Raw genomic sequence first — 21,717 nt, forward strand, 5'->3', positions numbered from 1 at the left:
ATTTGCTAGGTTCTAAGTTTCTGCTGCCCAAATGAAAAGCATACATGCAGGCACGTGCATAAAGCCTCTTGTCAAAGCCCTGCTGACACCTGAACGGCCGAGCGAGCGGGATAGGTTTTATTCCGCATCGGTTGCGCAGCCCCAGGATCCCAAACACGGCAAGCGGGCTCGCTGAGGAAGCAGCCCTGTCTCTTCTCCTTGCTCCTCTCTTTCCCCTCAGGCTTGCTGCCAAAAGCATTTAAAGCCCAGGCTGGGCCTCACTTCCCCCGGGTGTGCGGAGTGTCAGGAAGGATGTGGGGCAGGACGGCTGGCTGCCCCCATGCTCGTACCCCCCCTCCCCGACCTCTAAGCCTGCCCGGCCCCCGCGTCTCCTCAGAGGTTTCTCCCCCACCTCCGCCCCGCCCCGCCCCGCCGCGGCAGGCTGCTCTGGCGGTGGCCGAGCCCGCACCGAACGCGGGCAGCCACCCCCGCGGCGCCTCTGCCAGGCGCCCTCCGGTGAAGAGAGGGGGGTGAGGAGAGGTGGCAGCCCCGCGGCCGCCTCCGGGCGGGCCGCCTCCCGCAGCCGGGGCCCGCCGGGGCGCGGCGGCGGTGGGCGGCGGCGGGCGGCGGGCCGGCGGGCCGGCGGGCTGAGGCGGCGGTTGCCGCAGCAGCCGCGGGAGGGGGCGCGGCGGGTGTGCCGGCGCGGCGGGCTCCCGCGCTCCGCCAATCACAGGCGCTGCTCGGGGCCGGGCTGCAGCCAGTGGCTGCGGCGGGGGCTGCGGCGGGCGCGGGGGCGGCGGGGCTCCCGCTGGCCCGGAGGCTGCGCCGACCTTGCGGCTGGGTGCCGGGCGCCCGGCGAGCGCCCCGCCGCCGCCGCGCCATGGGCACGGTGCCGTCGGCGCTGAAGCACTGCCTCAGCTACCAGCACCTCCTCAAGGAGCAGCTGTGGATCGGGGAGCCTGCCGCGCCGCCGCCTGCGGCTCCGCACCCCGGGCAGGTATCGCCGGGAGGGGGTGAAGGGATGGGATGGTGCCGGCCCTGCGAGGCGCGGCCGCCGCCAGGGGGAGGCCGGGGCCCGCCGGGCGGGGGGCCTCCGCCGCCGCCCCCTCGCCGCCGCCGCCTCGCCTCTCACGCACGTACCCTGCGTCCTTGCTGCCCCCTGCCTGCCGCCTGCGCCCGGCCCTCGCCCCCGTCTCCCGCCCCGCCGGCCCTCCCGCCGGCCACCGCCGAGTGTAAGGGCGTGCACCGAGGAGGGGGGGCCTCTCTCTCATCCCCACACGCCGCTGAGCCTTTCCCGGTCAATAGCTGAGAACACGGGTGGTTTTAAACCATCTGACCGGTAGTGGACACACAGGTGGGCGTCTCTAGTGGCGCTGGGGGCAGGGATGAGGCAGTGTCAAAGACATCCACTCATCTGTGGTCCCCCCACCTGTTAACAATCCACTGTGTGAAAAGTCATAAAATTGTAGGGTGATACATATTTTGGCGAGGCCACAGTTATCGCCGTTGCTCCCTGGACTTTGTATTTGTCAAACGAGTGTGGTGGGCCCATCTGCTGTCGGCTGGAGGGTCACTACAGCCATGAGAGCAGAGCCGTCACCTCCTCTGGAGCAGCTTTGGCCTCCTTTTGGCCTGGGGTGCTCTGAGTACCGATGGGATTGTCATGGAGGGACGAGTGAATGTGGTTGCTCACACTCCTGTCTGTCAGCCATGGGCAGGTGTGGAGAGTGGCTGGAAACAGTGGGGAGTGGGAGAGGGAGTTAGATGAGGAGGCACGTGGGCAGGAGGCCAGATGAAGACCATAGGCCATGACCGTCCTAATCATGGCTTTGGAAGGAAAGAAATGAAGGAAAGGGAAAGCTGCCAGTGGCTTTTAGGGAGAGACCGCATAAATCTGGAAGGACATCACAGGAAGATGTCAATATGAAGTACTCAAAGAAGGAAATAATTCTGAGCATGACATTGCCTTTACTATAACACCACACTTATTGTTGGGGCATATTGTGTCTGAACTGTCATTTATTCCAAGTCTAACTCCAGTGATCAGTCGGTGCTTCAAAAGTTAGAAAAACATGAGCCAAGCCTAGAACAAAATTGGTTTAAAAATCATGTCTTCAAAAAAATGCACTTCTTGTTCATTGCATCTTTCTTCTGTTTTCTACACCTTTCAGATACACCGGGGGGTATATCTTCCATTTTTCTGCACCATCTGGAAGTGAAATTTAATTACTAGGTAGCAATGTAGCTTCAGAGGTGGGGAGGTCATGAAAAATACAATGTTCTGAGTGCCATGAAAGCTGGCAGCATTGTAATTTTGCTTCAGATGATCTGGGCTTCATATCTCAAAAGGTACATATATGGAATACCCAAAGCAATACTGTTGTGAGCACAGAGGTTTGTATAGGTAAGCTCCATACAGCTTCCAGCTATCACAATTCCCTGAGAGTAGTGTCTATCCAACATTGAATTTTGGGGAAAAAATCAAACATAATTCCTTCACTGGTTGTAAAAGTGGAAAAATGTTTTCTTACTGTAAAAAGAAATAAAAGAGAATGAAGGGACTTTTATGTGTTAAGCATGAAGCAAAGTACTATAATCCTCTTCATGTGCCCTTGCTACATTTTGGTGTATCATTTTCTTTCAAAAGATGTGAATGTTTTTTAAAAATTCCTTCAAAATACCTTGATATGCCACTTGATTGTGTCAGTCTCTGTGCCCTATCAGACAAAGCATCTGAAAGGTTCAAAGGCTTTTGCAACAGAGAGGATTTGAAGTCAAAGACAAGCAATAATATCTTCCCAGAAAATGGTAGATTAAAAAAAAACGGTTTCTTTATTGTAATAGATGCCTGTAACTTTTGCTTCATTTTTGCAGTGCTTTTCTTTCATTTTCATCACCATTTTTTTTCCTCCAAGGATACAGAAAGACATCTTCCTCAGTAAACAGCAAACATAAGAATTTGCTGCTTATCCTCCCTGTGCACATTGATTGTAAGCTGCACAGTCTACTGAGCCCATTGCCACTAATTAAGTCCGGGGTTGGTCACTGTTAATGTTTTAACATTTGTTTCTGAATTACCTCACTGTGATTTTTATTAGATGATTTTAATAATTTTCTTTACTTCACATGAATCTGTTCAAATTTCCATTTTTCTCACGTGGATGCTTAAACAACCCGTAAAGGTTTTCCGTATGCTTGAGTACATTCTGTATCAAACCTGTTCAAGAAAAAAGGTATTCCTCATCTAGAAACTATACTAGCTCAAGTAATGGTTGTAAAAAGTGGGGTTTTTTTTTGTTTTGACCAGTGTATGCAAGACAGTTACAGGGGCACCACTGTAATCGCATTTATGTGGGTGCACCAAGAAATAAAATAGGGGAAGGAGTTTAAGGTGCAAGAACAGTTTCCCAGAAATAATTTAGTGCTTTCATGGCTGATGAAAATAAGGAGTTGATTTTCTTGCTGAACTCTTTTCAGGAGTTTTTCAGGATTTTTCTTTAAACACAAAGTAAAATGTAGGATTACAGTGTTGCTACCAGGGCTCTTGTAAAACTAAAATAATTCAATTTTGTCTAAAAAAACCCATATATACATAAATTTGATTATATACTGTGCTGACTAATTTGTAAAGGTCCAGGTTTAACCACTTGGAGCTGTGTTGGAGGCAAAATAATAGGTCCTAGAGTGAATAGTGGGATGTCTTAGTCTTTGTTTTCCCTTAATTTTCCCGTTTCGTTTAGCCAACAATTCTGTAGTATATTTACAACTGTATTTGACTTTAAATCATAGGGTTGCTTGAGGAGCAAAGTTATTGAAAAGGAGAGGTGAAAAACAAAAGGTAATTGGGCTAATGGCTAGATAGAAAGTAAATATAATTTTCTACTATCTATTGGTAGAATTTATTAATATCTATTTCACTCTTATTTAGACTAGTCTGTATTACGTAAAAAAATTATCGAACACCTGACTAATCAATGGGACACCACATTCCTGTTGCAGTAGCTTAATCTTATTCCATTTTCTTAATTTCTTAATCTTGTTTGCTTCAGAAATACTGTCTTATGTTTCATACAAGGGGATCCTACTTCTGCTTCATTCTCCTAGCATTACTCCATACTATTTTTATGAATAGATCTGATTAATTTAATGTAAAAGTCTGATTAATTTTACTAAATAGGAGCTATAGCTACGTAAGAATTTGTTAAAGACATGGATTTATATCAGAATTGTAAAAATGTGCTAGGATCTACCTAAAAAGGAGGTGGCAGTAGATGTTGTGGTATTAGGGAGATTTCTGCAGTGATCAAGGTTGCTACTGATGGTGACTCATAGCACTTGACTGGAATTTGTAATGTACTTTGTGTTCTGTTTTGTAAAAAGCTCAGGCTGAGCAGCAGGGAGGAAGGTTGGCTGTTCATCTGCTGCTGATGGTTGTCCTCTTGCTTAGCAGGAACCTTCTGGCTGGAAAGAGAAGTGGTCTGAGAGAAACTGACATTGGTCTCATCCTGCAGACTTAATATTATGTTTTCATGTAGGTTAAAATGGAATTTTAATACATTAGGAATATGCTAAGGACACAGCAGGGAAGAGCTGGATGGCTAAAGAACTGGTGTAAAAGACTGGGATGAAATTCAAGGGTACAGAATGATTAGGTACTTTGAGACTAATAACCCAAACTAGAAACTGTGACATTATCAGTTAGAAGCAACTGAAGAAGAGAAGCACCTTGGAATACTCACAAATCATAGGAGGACTATGAGCTGCCAATACAGTACAGGTGTTAAAAAAAATAAAATTAAGTCCTTAATTAATCAGATCAAGTATTTCCAGTCAAACAGGGAAATGTTAGTGGCATTGCAAAAGACTGTATCTGAGGCTTTGTTCAGTTTTGGTTAGTCGCATTCAAGAAATTGAATTCCAGCTGGGAAAAGTTAGGTCTTGCGCCACTGGAATGGCCAGGAAAATGGAGATGAAATGTAGAATGACTTTGGTTTGTTTGATATCTAGTGTTAAGACCTGGAGGATGGGCAGGCAGGGAGGGAAGAAGAGGAAAGAGCTGCTTAAAATAAAGGAATATGTTGGCACACACAAACAAATGCTTATAATCTGTCTATTTATTAAATACAGAGTAGAAATTGAAAAGCTGAGTATCAAGTGGTGATATTCTTTAATAGCTTTCTAAACAAAATAATGAGGGTGAATAACCTATATGATTTAGTTTTAGAAAATGGATTATATGATGTTGTTTCCACAGTAGTGAAAATGATTGGATTCTTAAGAGATTTTAAAGTTTATATAATAAGGAATAGAGGACTAGATGTTTCAGTGATGTGAACTAGAGAATTCCAAATCCAGTTTTTAATTACATTACATAGCTTACAATACTTTGGAAAAAGTAGAATTAGTTAAGGTCAGAGTGTCAACTTCAGTGTGAATATTCATCTTCTGCCACTTTAAATCAGTGCATCTCCTACTCTACTTTGCAAGAAGGTAGTGGCTAAACATAGCTAAATAATAAGCATCTTTCTCGTAGACCCTTGTGTTTTAATGTACCACTAGCTAGGTGTACTAAGAGGTATAGTATATTAGGAGTTACATGGTTTGGTGAGGGCCGCCTACATCTCCACAAGGAAAGAAAAAATAAGTAAAAAATAAAACTCTAGTCTCTTGCTCTGCTGGATGTGGCTGTGATTCCAGGAGGCATAAATCTATCTAAATAATGCTAATGTGTGCTATGTTATCTTGTAGGATTTCTGTCACAGATTTAGGCTGTCATACGGGATGCAGTACCCAGAATTATTGACAGTTGTTCAGTGTATTATCATTGGAAAGCACAGTGTATATTATTGTCGGTTTTATAACTGGAGAGGAACACAAATTCTACATGCTAAATACATATAATAATGAACAAAAGCTTGGGTCCTCTAATTTAGACAGCTAACTTCTGTTTCAGTGCCTAGGTTGCAACAATTTATATGCTACATGCCTAAATATCCAGACCTAAACCACACAGCCTAAGATTCCCTCATCTCATCACTGCATGACACTCTCGGATCAAGAGATGCACACAAGTGTCTTACTTTTGCAGTTTTAATTTGCTAGTTTAAATTTTGCAATATATTATCATGTTTTAAATATATGCTAGAAACCTCTCAAATTTATTTTTAAAGTAACTCAAGAATAACAATGAGAACCACAGTCCATATGACAATTATGTATATTTGTCGTAACCACTTCTTGTATTTGATGGTTGATTCTTGATTCAAATTACAGCATAAAAAATGAGGCACATGGTATTATGCTACCTAGGAGGATAAAGCATGTCTGTTTTATTTGAATCTTTTAGCTACACCTCAGAGCAACTGATTTGAGACATGTTATATTTCATGTTCTTTTTATCTCCACGTAATTACATATTCCAGGAACAAATTCACATGTGCAGGCTCTCCTTAAATAACTATTTAAGCTATCTTCATTTTTTATTTAATTTATTTAGTTTAAGAAGCACTATAAAAATTCGCTGTAAACAATATTGCAAATGTATTAATTTATTATGACAATTACAATATGCAAGAAATGCATCATAATTTACACTTAGCTTTTTTTGATCTGCTGAAAATTGCATATGAAGTGTATTTTTAATAGAGAACAAAGAAGCTAGATGTCCTGAACTTTATATAGCAGAATTCTTGTTTCTTGACTTTTAAAAAGGATGACCTTATTGAAAGATACTTAATGAAATCTGCGTAGAGAAAGTACATTAATTGCATGGGGCAAAGATCTTGTATCCTTTTTTTTTCTCTCTCCTTTACCCACCATTCTTACCTCATTCTGTGTTTCCATCCTGAACTTCCAAGGTATTTAGATTTTGTGTTGTCTTTCATGTAATTTAAGACTAAATGACTGATCACTGAGAGACACTGAAATTCCTGATTTCGAGCCTGTCATATTCCTCTACATGTAGAGGCCTTGCCAATACAGAACTCAGTAGATGGATCTTTTTCTCGACGAATACATCACAAGAATAGGGCTTTTTTTGTTTTGTTGCAGATTTCCAAGCAATATTTATTTTCTTGGTGTTCATAAGATGTAAAGCATACAAAGTTATTAAAAAAATAAAATAAATAGAAGAATAAAGTAGAAAGGATTACTATAATTGAGAATTAAATTATAAACTATTAAGTTCATATCAGCATGCTGTATCTTTTTTTGATGACTTTGGAGATGATAAATGACATTTAATACATGCTGACACTGAAGGTAGTAAATAAAACACAAAACCACACTCCCACTGAATTTACCCGGAGTAGAGAGAGTTCAATGCTGAGCTCTTTCCAGAATTTTCTTTGAAGTCAAGGGGAGTTTCCCCCTTTAGAAGATGAGGTCAGTAGACTCATGCCAATTTTTTCAGCCAGATATTCTTTATGCTGCAGAATAAGAGCTCAAGAACTTTGGTGGATAAAATGTTGAAGAAAGAAAGTCCGAAAAGGCTAAGCAGTTGGTTTGCTAAAGGTGCCAAACAGGATGTTAGAAGTTAAGAGGCTGATAATAAAGTGTAAGTTTGACCTAAATGGAGTCACTGACTTTTAGTTCTTTTGTGCCATTGGGTTGTAAATAGTGGAAAGATAACAGGAGCTTTTTAGTTGATACAGATTTATGCTGTATTGGGATTATTATGTGGGTTTAGAACTTTATAATACAGCTGGAAATGTTGTAAAGGATTTTACAGATCTTGCTCTGCAAATTTGGGAATTAAAAAAATGCACAGGAAATTTCTACTCAGGCCCAACATCTGTTTTTTGGTGAGATCCCGTTTTTGACTTGTCCCACCTCCACCTCCTTCAAAGCCTACATATGGGCACAGTGATGTTCATTTCCTCTCTTGCCAGCTCAAGGAAAAAGATTAATTTCAGACACCCCATGTGTCAAATCATCATTTTAAAATTCATACATCTTGAGATCATTCTTCTTAATTAATTTTCTTGTTGCCTTGGCTGAGAGTGAAGATAAGTGGCTTGCCTAAGATCAGCTAGATCCAAATTTAATTCCTACTGAAATAAATGGGAATATTATCTTTGTCTCAGGTTTTAATGAGGATTTTATTTACAATTTTTAGATCTTCTGGCTTCTAGTTTGGGCAAGGAAATCTCACAAATGCCTTATAAGACTACTGTAAGGCTTACCAGTTGGTCAGATGTAGAAGTTTTCATAAAGCAAAAGATTTACTGCTCCTAATTAATAAAATTTTGTATCTTTGAACTGTCTGACGAGGTGACTAATAAATAATGGTAACAGTCTCTATGGCGGCTTCAATCACAAGTTAGGTTTTTTTCACTTAGACTTGGCTTAAAGGTGGAATGCTGGGTACCTAGAATGAAGGTACACTTATTTTCTCTCAGTTTTAATGATAGGACCTTTTTTTGGTGTTTCCGAGGAAAAAGGTAGCTCCAATTCTTGCAGCATCTGGGTTGGAAGATTCACTTATTTATGAAAGTCTGTGTTTGAATTTCAGTTTCTGTGTGAATATCACGCAATGAGAAACTGGTGCAGTGTAGTACAGTCCAGAGATAAAGCTGAAATGAGTTCTTGTCACCCTCTGCTCTTTCACAACATAAATACGAGGCATTTAACCAAGGTGATGATTCTCTGAAATTTTAGGAATTGAAGGTTATTGAGATCCTTTGATGTGTCATATGTGGAAAGAGTTATGGTTAAAGAAACTGTGGGGGACTTCAGAAAAGTAGTTATTTAGTACTTCAGGCTGTGTTGAATTCTCTTCTATTGTTTAGCTCTCATTCATTTAACAAAGGTGAAATATTTTCTTTAGCATTCTTCCTTTCCCCCAAATGTATATTTAAAAAGATAGATGAAGTATGAAGGAGAAAAGCGTATTAAAGATGGTGTGTGGTATTGTGAACTTGCTGGGGAATGTGTGCCACCTTACAATGTGTGCCAACGCACATCATAATGCATATGTGGACCTTAACATACAGTGTAATGAAGTACTATGCACTCAGTAAGGCTCATCTATTAACTGAACCTCAGAAAATACTGGAACAGAAAAATATTAAGAATGGGAATAAAAAGCTGTCAGGCACAAATTTGTAGGAAAAGGTTCTCTCTGGCTATCTAATCCATCCATCTTCTGTCACATAGAAAAACTCATCAGGATATTGGAACTCTTGAGAAAAGTTACTCTATTGGCTGATCTAGAATTTCTGAGATAAGAGCATGTAATATGAGGCCTGTAGTTCCGTGTCAAAATCAGGCTTTCATACTGTGCTAAATACCAGTAAAGCTAATTCAGCATTTTTGCTTTTCAGCAAAAGGGAAATATTTTATTACTGCTTTATTAATGTACACTTGTGTAGCCCTTTTGAGGCAGAAAAGTCAAAATGGGGTGCACACTTTAAAACTAAGTAGTGCAGTGGAGATAAAAGTTTTTTTCTGTTGTAGTATGTTGATAGCGACGTAAATTGTAATGAATAATAAAGAGTTTTTTAAATATGAGATTATGAATCAGATACAGACTTTATTTTTCTGACTATCTGGTCTTTTAATCAATATCTCACTCCAGAGGAATCAAAAAACTGATAAATGCATGATTTACATTTCAGGAAAATACTTTCAGGGATAGTTTTAAGGGTTGCTTTTCATTCTTAAGGTATTAGAGTTGGAAGTAATCAGCTCATGACTTTTCAGACTTTTACTGGGTTAGACATAATAATTGATGGTGAAGATTTTGATCATAGTTTGGGACAAAATTCTAATGTTGCAAAAGATGAAAAATATGCTGCAGGTGGTGAGAAGGAAATTATACTTATTGTCAGAATGTTGTTGTAGCTTATATTATTTTTAGATAATTCCCTTGTTAAATGGGGATTTATTTTGTGGTTTGGTGTAAATGAATGAAAGTTACTCCAATTGTTATATTACATTTGAATTTGTTATTTGGATTAAATACACTTATGATAGTGATTCTCAGCAGCTTTTGCAACAAAAAAACAGATCTGTTACATGCAAAAACTGCTAAAAGGTGCATTGGTAAAAAACTGTGCTGGGTAGACATTTCTTCTTTGTTTGCCTGTTTTTTTTGTCCACAGATGTTAGCTGTTTTGTATGGGAATAAAGGTGTTAGTTTATGGGTTTCTTGGAAAAAAAAGTTTAAAGGCTTTGAATGCATGAGATGTGTGGAGTGAAGCGCCAGAGGACATTGGTGGAATGTTAGGTGAAACCCGTAGGGAAATAATTCAACAGCAGCATCTGGAAAGGAACTGTATGTGGCTTTAGGGTTTACTTTTAATACAAGTAGTTAGGATGAGATTAAATATAGGTGTTAGTATGTGAGAAATGGGGGAGCAAGGTAAGTGATGAAGGTATATCATGTGAAATACTGGGATTAGGAAAAAGATTTAACAGAATCCACAGCTGATCACAGCTGAATTTTTAAAAGCCTGGAACCATAATTTGAATTGAACTATATATTGGCTTCTTATAAAGCAAAACAGCTTACACGAAGAATTTACTGGGGAAAGAGAAGAGAGAGGATAAGCAAGTTCCTTGGCCCTGCTGTATCTCACTTTTGCCTGAATGGTATGAAGAAGATGGAAAGTTAAGCTACTAAGCCACCTGGCTGTTGGCTATACAGAGAGGAATCAGCTGGTGATTGAGATTTTTCTCTTGTCTCCCTGCTGTTTTTTTGATATTTAGGACTTGATTCAATTGCCTAAGCGCAGTTGTCTGGTGCCATGTGAGATGCCGTAAGGTGGCTGAGATGGCTTAGAGGGATGGCAGAGATCAAACATGATTTATGGGAGACCTGTGCCCTCTGGAGCGATAGCTGGAAGTCAAGTGGGATGCATCTCAAATACACTAGGTGCCTGTAATTAGCCATCTGACTCGTGCCCTTACTACTCGGCTGAGTTGTTTCATGTGCTTTTGGCTGTTGCTGACAGTGCTGAGAAAGTGGCTTGATTTGGCTGGCCGTGCTTCGTTGCTGATGCCCTTTAAGATGCCCTATAATATCCTACTTTACCTCCAGCTGCCAAAAAAGGCACAGGTCCTGTGTCCTACATGCTGTGTTTAGGGAACCTTAAGACATTATATGTGAATATATAAATTGACTGTACTGGGATACCTAGCACACCTGTAGAGATAAATGTGTAGTTACCTAAATTCAGGTGGCTTAAAGTCAAATTGAATCCTGCCATTAAAAACATTTCAGGACATTTTGAGTTTAGTGAGTGGCATGGCTGGATTGCCATTTAGTCCCTAAGTATTATCTATCATCAAAGTTTAGAACAATGCTTTGGTCAAGATTATGTGTCACAGTAAAATGGAAGTACAGCTAATGGTAATACTATTTGATTTTTTTTTTGCTTATTTCATGCTTAGTTAACACTGACCCACTGGTCTTATTACCAGTTTTACAACATTTCTTTCTCATTTGTTGTATAACTTATTATCCAGAATATGGAGGCTGAAAAAAATCTTCCTAAATGTGCGAACTGTAGAAGTGGAAGCAATAAAAAATTAAGAAATCTCGTGATTCATTTTGCCATGACAACCATTAATCTTCTCAAATAGTCTGAAGCGGTATGATCCTGGTTTTTTTTGTCTTTGTCATAGTTTCTCCAGTACCAGTCTATTTTCTTCTGCTTGTTCCATTCCACTGTTTTCAGGTTTTCATGATTAGAACGTGTTAAAATCTTATTACATTACTATTTAATATAATAAATTGGAAATTTAACCAGTTCAGCAGAAGCTGTGACATATCATTATAATATGAGCACTTTTTAATAAGCTCATAAAAACTGATAAAATTTTTAAAATGTTTATTTTAAAAATAAGGCATTATATATCTGTCTTTTTTCTGAATTTCATATAAGGAAAATTTTCAATAGCTTTAATTATTACCAGTTAAATGAGCAGAAAATAATATTCTTTAAATATGCTCACATTTGATTAATTCCATTGTGAAAATGGAACATTTTTGTAACATCAGGGATGGTGTGGCATTCAAGATACCATAATTTCGTTCCTACTATTGGGAAGTGATTATGGTAACACTTTGCAGATGTTATTTTTCTAAAGAGCTTTATAAATTTTAAATTCTCCTGAAGGATGAGTTGCCAACAGTGGCTAAATAAGTAACCATTAAACTACTGTCATTTTTATCAGTATCTTTTGGGAAGAGAGCTATGGAAAACATAGCGGTGGGCCAGCTGTACTTGAATTAAAGATTTCCTTGATCTTTTAGGCACTGCCTTTGGACACAGAAGGTGATTTTGATGACAATAATAATTGAGAATAGTTGATTTACTTCCAACTTTTTACTTGAGTTCTTAAAGATCTATGCATAACTCACTTTTATTGACAATGAGGTATTTAAAGAGACTTATCTGATAGGGTGGATGGGCTGGCTTGTCAATGCATTCATTTCCCCCCCCATTGATATCCCAAAGCATTGTAAAGGGCAAATTACTTTCACATGTTGGTCTTGTAAGGATGATCATGCCTCTGCTTTTTCGATGTGTGTGGAAAAACACCACTCTTTCTGCCTTCTAGAATTCTGTCTTCAGTCTTGCCTGTAAAACACCATACACACCATAATACTGTTACCATAAATAATAGTAAAGGAAAGTGTGGGAGGTTTTGGCTCCAGTGTCATCAGTATGCTGTTGATCTCAGTTCTCTGTATTCTTTTCATCCAGCCCAGATGGCAGAGTATAATTGCTTTTCCAGGCTTTGACCAAGATAGGGATATGGATGAAAGTGAGTTGGCTGCAAATCAACATGGTTAATGGAGAAATGCTGCTTGTTAGCCAAGGGAAGTATTTAGGGAAATAGAAATAGGTAATGTATACACCATGTACTGAAAATACATTTTTAATTTTTGCTAAAGTGACTGGCTGTGTTGGCCTCTTACTAACAACGGAGGCTTCTAGTACCATTTATTATTAATGATTCCATTGTAACACAAGTCTAACTGTGGTTGTCTATGCCTCTGCTACCACCTGACTCTAGTAATACATTCCCTTCATCGCTATTTTGCAAGTTATCCAAAATTATCTGTGGCTACAACACATCTGTCTGCTTTTAGGTTGCATGAACTGTTAGCTGGAATTGACACTTGTATTCAAACCTCTGTGATTCCACGTACTCTATATTTGTTGAAAATAGCAACAAATGTTTTTTAGAAGATGGCAAGTCATCAGTGATAATTCGGAAGGTTCAGACTCATCCAGGAGACTGTTATTTGACAGATTTGGTCTATTTTTATGTTCTGTCAGGTTATGAATGATTTTAGGTAAAAACCAGACATGAATATTAAGGGAGGGATTTCTTGGTTTTCAAAGACTGTGAACAGTCTTTGGGCTTGATTTTATCCTTCTGAGTATTTGTCCTATAATGCCACTACTTTTTTTCAGAGCATCCAACATCATGGCAAAGAATTGCATGTGGTTTGCAGTCGCTCTTAGAACTAGCTGCTCCTTCTGTTAGACATTCAGTCCCCAGTTCCCGAGATTTCCTTTTTGAAGGGCTGTCAGAACAGCAGTTTTAGTAGCCTGCATTTGCCTGTAGAATTTTCTGATCCACTGGAGCTCGCATTTGGCAAATTTTAAGCCATGACCACTAGAAATGTTTGCATGACTCTCTACTGACATGTAATAAGTTGTTGTCCTTGGCAGTATAGTCAGAATGTAGCATGTACTGTCATGATTTTGACGATCACAATTTAAAATGAGTAACTCTATGCAACTCAAGTGTTCACATTTCTTGCCTTTGCTTACTAAAGGGAAAGGCTTCTGGGGGTCTGTAACTATCTTCACATCATAATGATTTTAATACCTATTTTCCAGTGTACTTTCACTGGCTTTGTTTAAATTGAGATACCAAAATATTTGAAGAACAATAACATTCAAATCCAATGGAATATATAAAGTAATAATAAATCTAGATGTTTATATTTATATGCCTATATTTCCCATAAATATTTATTTCTGATGTCTGAAATAATACTAGTAATTGTATTTCACGTAATAATGATATTCAGTATGTTTCTTCATGAATGTTTATATTTTGAATAGGTGGTCTTAATAGATTTTGCTCTTTACCATTATGTAAGGTGGGAAATACAGCTTTTATTCATTTTCTATCCAGCATAGCCATTACTGTGTACCTAAGATATAACCACCAGTTAAGTTGTGTTCTATCATTTCACTGTATCTGTGCTTTGCACAGTTTTGCGGGTTGAAAGCAATATATGAAAAGTTACAAAGCAAGGACTTAATCATAACCGAAGGTAAAGAATATAGGCTAGCAATTAATGGTTTTATATACTGCTACTTGGAAAAACACGTGACCAGCGTAGTAGTTCAATGTAGCTCTTCAGTCTTGGAAGAAATACTGTTACGCTTTGTGTTCTCTTCAAATAATGGAGAGATCAAGAAGAAAATCTAGTTTATGAAGAAACTGAGAAGGTTGTAAAGAAATACAGGATAATATTGTTGCAAGATCAGTATGGTAACCCATGTAATTTGTTTAATTAAGAGCAGTAATTTCAGAATGCATTCCAAACCCACGACATGATAAAAAACGATGAGGAATTTTTAAGCCTGTTCATTACTTTTGAACTTGGCACTTCCTCACGAAAGGGGAAGATGAGGAATAGTCTAAGAATGAAAGTCAGTTTATTCTTTGATGTGATGTGAAAAGTACAACAGAAAACAACTTTCATCCCCTCATGTATTTAAAAATGTATTTAAAAATGTATTAATAAATTATTAGAGCTTATTCTTATGGTTTTAAAATAAAAGTGAAAGTAGACACCTCCAAACAGTATTCAAATATATGACTACCCTTTCAATTAAGCAAAACGGAAAGAGCCAGGGTTTCAGTTTATGTGTATTCATAGTTCAAGCTGAGTTCACTTGAATTGGTTATACAAGGCAAATTACACGTTGGAGGCAGCTGCAGGTTTTGTTTGCATCTCTGAGCGGCTAAGCATATCCACTGTAAGCAAAAGTGTAAACTGCAAATCATAGAAAACAGTATTCAGCAGGTGTTTCACACAAAGTATGTGAGAGTTGACCTCTTCTGATCTACTATAAAGGAAAACAGTCTGAGAAGTGAGGAATTCCTTCTCTTATTCCCTCTGTTAGACTCCTGCCGACAGAGATTATATTGATTTATTAACTCTGTAGCTCTTTTGGAAAATGTGCTATTTTGTGTTTGGCCTGAAAGAAATATCTTTTCATATACAAAGGAGTTGCTTATTTGTTTTGCTACATCTTGTTACATTTTGTTAAGATGTGGGAGATACTGTGCTGTGAAATCAGTTTGCACACTTAGTACCCCTCCAGTGATTCTCTGTGCAGTAAGTGATGTGGCTCATTTTTCACTTCTATGAGCAGAGTTGTATTTGTGTATCAGACGGAGCTCTTTTACTGTTAGTTGGATTTTGGTGTATTTTTTCATGTCAAACCCTTGTTTGTTGCTTGAACAAGACATTATCCTTTGGGATTACTCTCATAGCATCTGATAGCTTTAGCCTCCATTGGGTAAGGAGATGGTGCAGCAGGATCAGAGAGAGCTAATGTAAAACGCACCAACTTTCAGATGTAGTTTATGACTGCTGCTGCTCTAATCTGGACCGTGTGATATTACTGGCCTCCATCAACAAAGCTTCTACTTACAGTGCTAGCCATTAACAACTACTGCACTTTCTTTTTAGGTACAACTGATAGCAAGGCGAAAAGAGAGTGAGAAATAGGCTGCATTCTACTCCTAGCATGTATGACTTGAGGTAGAGAAATGCTCAAGGAGTATATATCTGAACTGGATGTCAGGGAGCAAGGATCAGATGTTGCAATGAACTCTAGAATAAGAAATTTCTCTCAGTTCGGTTGTCAGGGAGAAGCGAGGGCCAGCAGCTCCCTAAGGGAGGGGAGCTGTGGGTGGTAACAGGGCTGGCAGGTCACCAGCCAGGGCCCAGTCCCACAGTAGCTAAGTGGGGTGAACAGGGCAGGCTTGGAGGTGGTAGCTGGGTTCAAGCAACAGTCCAGGTCATCGGGCAAGTTTGTGGTGATAGGGGAGGTCCAAGGTTAGAGCTGGGAGTACAGGTCAGTGAGTCAGGGTCAGGATTCAGTCCAGTGATGGTAATCAGGGTTGGCTACGCAGCCCAGTGACCATCAGGCAGGTCCATAGTGACAAGAGAGGTCCAAGGTCAAACTGGTCAAGGTCTGGATCAACGTGAATGCTTTGTTCACAGAGGAGTTACGGGAAAACAAGGAGGCAAGAATTCAGTTGATCTGAATTGCTTCTAATGCGTAGCTTGGGCAGAAGAATAGAAAACATGCCAGTTGCTCCAAAGAGATGCTCTGAGACAGGAATTAGAATCCTCTTCATTGGACTGATGATACTTAAATATCCATGTGCTACATGTTGCCTTTCGTGTACCTGGCAAATTGTTGATGTGTAAGGTATCAGTTGCCGAGGGTGTATTTTGGATTGAAACGATCTGCTGCAAGGGGTACTGTTACTTCCTCTCTCCTATGTATTTATCTGTATTCCAGTTTTTCAGTGAGGAAGAGCTTAGGGGCAAAGAGGAAATGTGGCAGCAGGATGGAGTGGGAATCATGTCAGCAAGGAAGGGTGAAAACTTAACTTAGAATGACGAAAAGAATACATCACCTACCAAGCTCTTGAAGGAACTCAAAAGAAGTTAATCCGATTTCTCTTGGTAACTCATTAGATGATGTGTGGTTCATTTGAGGCAGGTGTCTGCTTGGGATTACGACATCTGAATTAAGACATAAGTAGGTGTCTACACCAGCTGAAGTTCCTGTGATAGCCAGTGCAGACCTAGGACAGGACTCAGTTGCCTAAACATAGGTGCCTAGTGCCATTTGAAACACCTAGGATATATGAGACATCCTTATGGGGTAGACATATACTGTGCATTGTAAAATGCACAGGAGACTCATTTCCTCCTGGAGTGGCATTCAGTCCCCAAGCAGTTACACAAACCTGGCGACTGAGATCATCAGCCACTAGGTGTGAACCTTAGGACAACCTGAATTATTCTTTCTCTCTATCAGCCATATTAAATAAAGCTCCTTCAGCTGCAAAGGGAATTTAGACACCTAGCATGCCTTTGGACACCTGCATGGGGGGAACCATTTAGAAGCTCAGTTCAGTTGCCTAAGAGATGAGTCTAGTGCCATTTAAGATGCTCTGCAGTGTATAGGTATCTTGATAGATTTGAAATGAGACCTACTGTAAATGGACCCATGCCATTCCTGAGCAGCATTTAGAGGCCAGAACTCTTAAGTCATCCAGAATGACTCCAGGTACATATGTTTAGACAGCAGGAATGAGCTGAGGTTTCTTAACCTTGAGCTGAATGCCACTCTTAAACCTTGTCTTCTGCAGCTTTGGAAGACCTATTCTAAAGGATTTCCAAAAGGAATGTAATATATAGATGTGTTTTTGCTTTTTTAAATTTATAACAGTATGTCCATGAGTAGTGTAGTTAAGAGCATGACTTGAATTTTCTAGTTTTGTGTAAGAATATTATTCTTAACACAGCAACAGTTTTTACAGTCTCTGCAGCATTCCCTGTTAATGTCATTTGTTACCTTTTGAACTGTCAGTTCATCAGAATTCTGCTCACTTGATAGAATTCTTTTTATGAAATATTAATTTATAATTTCTAAATAAAAGTCATAGTTTTTTCTTACTATTTGTTAGTTAATATTATTTGCACTTTATGACCTTTGTCTTTACCATTAAAGTCCTCTTTGTAAACAGGATTAGATCAAACAACTGGCCACTCCAGCAGCATAAGCATTTATAGTTTAGTTGAATTCCTCTGTGTTTAAAATCATATTTCTTCTGTTTTCATATGACGGACTTGTGTTTTGTTGTAAACAGCCCTGCAACAATTTAATAAGTGTACTAGCAGATTATATTAGAATTTAATAATTAATGGAAACGACAGTAGCAATGTTAGAGCTATTACTTTACAATAGAAATCCCTGCAGTGACTTCTCAGTCAGTTCAGATAGTCTCCTGATATATATGTAAATCACTACTCTTTCATGAGCTCGCACAAGCCCTCTAATAAAAGTTGTAAGCACATTCAAATTAAATTTGAAGAGATGGACTAAAGTAATACTTGTAGGTTTAATCCCCAGTATAAGAGAGATGTAGACATACTGGATCAGATCCAGCAAAGGGTCATGAAGATGATTAATGGATTGGAGCATCTGTCATATGAGGAGAGGCTGAGAGAGCTGAGAGTTTTTAGCCTGGAGAAAAGAAGGCTCAGGGGGATCTTATCAATATGTACAAATACCTAGTGGAGAGAATAAAGAAGACAAAGTCACTGGCAGGACAAGAGGCAATGGGCACAAACTGAAGTACAATAAATTCCCTTTAAAGATCAGAAAACTCTTTTTTACTGTGAGGGTGATCAACACTGGAACAGGTTGCCCAGGAGTCTCCATCCTTGGAGAGACTCAAGACCCAGCTGATCATGGTTCTGTGCAACCTGCTTTAGTTACCCCTGCTCTGATGAGGGTTGGTTGAACTAGATGATCTCCAGAGGTCCCTTCTGACCTCAATGATTTATTCCAGATAAGTTAACTCTGCATTTAACTAATTACATTCTGTAATGATTTACTTGTATTTTTTATTTTGCCCTCCTATGGACAATCTCCAGTTGATTGAATTATTTTTTGAAGTAGGAAGTCCAAAACTAGACACGGTATTTCTGCTCATTAAGTGGCAGGCTGTTCTATCTATGACATCTATGACATCCCTGTTTATAGCCTAGGATTAGATTTGCCATTTCATTTTCTTTTTTTTTTTTTTCTTGAGAGCATGGTGTTATTGACTCATATTCAGTTTGTTACTTCTTTTAGTATCACAGTCCTTTTCTATAGAACTGTTTAGTCAGGTACTCTGTATCTTCTATTTTACAAAAATCTTTTTTGGGGGGGTCAAAATTATTAAAATGGAGAAATAAGCATGATAGAATTTGTAAAAGACAACATGCAAAAATTCTTTTAATTAGTCATTCAGCATCAGATACAATAAGGATAGCCCTAAGTGTTCTGTTACATATTGCTTTTATTGAAATGCATCGTATTTATTTCTCTAGTATGTCAATGGAATTTTGAATTAAAGCACTTGCAACTGCTTTGTTTGTGGTATTTCTATGTTATCATTCAGGTCATGAATATGCAACAGTATCATAAGAAAAAATTGCTTAATGAAAGCTTCTCAAGGGCTGATGAGTTTGTTTGCTAGTCATGGCCTGTTCCTGGCTACTGTTCTCCCAGTGGTCATGTCAGCAGCATACAGTAGAAGTTCTAGGATGAATACTCAGTTTATCTTTTCTGAGGGATATTCACCAGGTGTGTCCCACTGTTTTCTGAATATCTGTATATATTATTTGTATCTCACAGGTGGATCTTCTCCATTTCCCCCCTAGTTAATTTGGGAATGAATATGTTTTATATCGGCCTTCCAGTAGTGTGAACTGTATAAACAAGTCTCTGCAATACCACTTCAATCATTATTTGGTTATGTACTAAGTTTTTAATTTCTTCCTGTTTATTTCCTCTATTTCTTGTAAAGTTTAGAGACATCTATGCGTTCAGAAGATTGACGACTGTTTTCTTTGTTCTCCTTCCAGCAATTGTATTATTTGTCTCAGAGCCTTCTCCCAGTTTTTGGGCATTTGTCCATGTCACTGCGCATATGCATATGGAGTTACGATGCCACCTCCCTGCTGATCCTTGTTTAAAACTTCTCTCCTGAATAATTCTTCCTTGTACAAGATGGACCTACCTTGGTTCTGTTGTCCTCTGTGCCAGAACACCACCTTGTGGAAAAAGACAGCAGAGCTTCATTTTTGCTTGGTTAGAAAGATTGTAAAGACCTGAACCTCCAGATTCTTCTCCCTTAGTTTTGGGTCCTTGCAGTTGGTTTTGAGCAGCTCTGGGTAATATTTGCCAGTGCTATTAAAGCCTGTATGAATGAGCTGTATGGACTAAATGAATGAATCTCAGCACCTTTACTAGAAGTTCTGAAGCAGTCACAGAGCTTAAAAAAGTGTGTGTGTTTAATTTGATTACATTTATGGTTATATTAAGAAGATTATACTGCTCTAATTAAGGGTTACTAGGATTTTCTATAATAAACTTGAATTTTCAGCTATTTATAACTCAGGGAAAATGTTTCCATACAGAAATTTGGAATTCAGTGTCTCAAGCTGAATGGTATGGTTTTCCTTTTTCTATTTTTTTAAAAAAGATTCTTTGGCTGCATTCTGTTCTGAGGGAGGCAATTTTTTGTGGTTTTATATGCTTTTTGTTCTCCTTTGGCAAGGCTTGATACATGGAAAAAACAAATTTTCCAGGCTTTTAGTCTTTTATGTCAGCTCTTTCCTTTTTGATATTTCAAACATTGCACTTTGGTAGTCATTACTTTTTAACAGAGCCGCTATATAGTTCAATAAGCAGTCACCTCTAAATATTTACCATAACTACTTTTTGTATTTTGTTACGTGAAAATACTTCATACAATACAATTTAGTAAATATTTTTTCTGAAACAAAATTATTTACCTGACATGTTTAGTGTTTAATGTAAGTACTTGTGTATTTATGTAAGGTTCACCTTTTTTGGATTCTCTTAAAATATAAAAACTATTTTTAATTTTTCTATTTATTTCTATTTATATTTTCTGCTTATTATCTGTAGACTATTTAATGCCATACTTTAAGCTGTTGAAATTCTCTAAGTTTGTCTCATTGTTGGTTCTGAAAATCATTCCTTTTAGCCAAGGGGATGGTACACATTTGAAATCCTCCAGTTAGAGTTCGGGGAACTCGATTCCTCAATTCAGGAAGCCCGAGTCCTGGTTAAGGTCTAATGCCATCCAGATAGTAAACAGAGAAGTGTTTAAACTCTGCATAAGTTTCTAAAGACTTCAGTCTGTTCTGTGGATTTGAAGCTTGCCTAGTGAATGCAGATGGCATTGAGCCTGGCACAGAATGTGACTGGTGGCTCAGGTGTCCTCTTCACCTGTGTTTCAAGTGATGTCCAAATATTCTGCAAGTGTGACACTGTGGTCAGATTTCCCAAGAAAGCAGGGAGTCTCTTTTCTCTTCCCGACAATGTTGTCAAGTATGTATCTCCAACTTCTTGGAAGAATGTCCTAACAGCAAGTTATTGAGCATTCATAGGACAGGTGAGATTAAGGTGAAGAGACACTCCTTTCCTCCTCTGATTCAGCTTGGTCCACAGAATGGAAAAATGCTAGAATCGTCTTAGCAGAAGATGGTACATGTACTCATATAGTCTCTGATTTGTTCCTGAGTTTTATCCAGTGATTATGCACTGTAAAATGCATAAATAGTACACAGGGGCCTGAACCTAAGTATTCTGCCTCCCTTTTACTTGCTTGTTATCTGAGCTTTTGCAATGCAGCACGAGAGAAATTATTAGTTAAGTTGGGGAGAAGGATGATCAGAACAGAATTTGTGAGATAAATAAGAAGCTAGCTGAGGAGGAAATGAGAGATAATGTTGAAAGCAGATTTATTAGACCAAAGAGACATTGCTGGTGGAGTTCCTCAGGTCTTTTTTTAAGACCTGTTTCTTCTATAGCACTAACCCAAATTTTTTTGCGATAATATAAAGAATCATAGAATCATACGTTTGTG

The 21,717-nt window shown here is 39.0% G+C and overlaps 1 protein-coding gene across 2 annotated transcripts in view; it reads left to right on the forward strand.

Annotated features, from left to right (window-relative positions):
* The first annotated feature begins 789 nt into the window (after positions 1 to 789).
* The window catches only part of HMGCLL1 (3-hydroxy-3-methylglutaryl-CoA lyase like 1), an 86,638-nt gene continuing 65,710 nt past the window's right edge, over positions 790 to 21,717 (forward strand). For both annotated transcript variants that reach the window (XM_087776885.1, XM_087776886.1), the window contains exon 1: positions 790 to 976. In XM_087776885.1, the coding sequence (XP_087633011.1) occupies positions 860 to 976 (117 nt within the window). In that variant the 5' untranslated portion in view covers positions 790 to 859. The remainder of the gene's footprint in view (positions 977 to 21,717) is intronic.

This window comes from Nipponia nippon, unplaced genomic scaffold (genome assembly GCF_047370975.1).
Source record: "Nipponia nippon isolate SJK-2023a ecotype South Korea unplaced genomic scaffold, ASM4737097v1 scaffold_4, whole genome shotgun sequence".
Lineage (NCBI taxonomy): Eukaryota > Metazoa > Chordata > Aves > Pelecaniformes > Threskiornithidae > Nipponia > Nipponia nippon.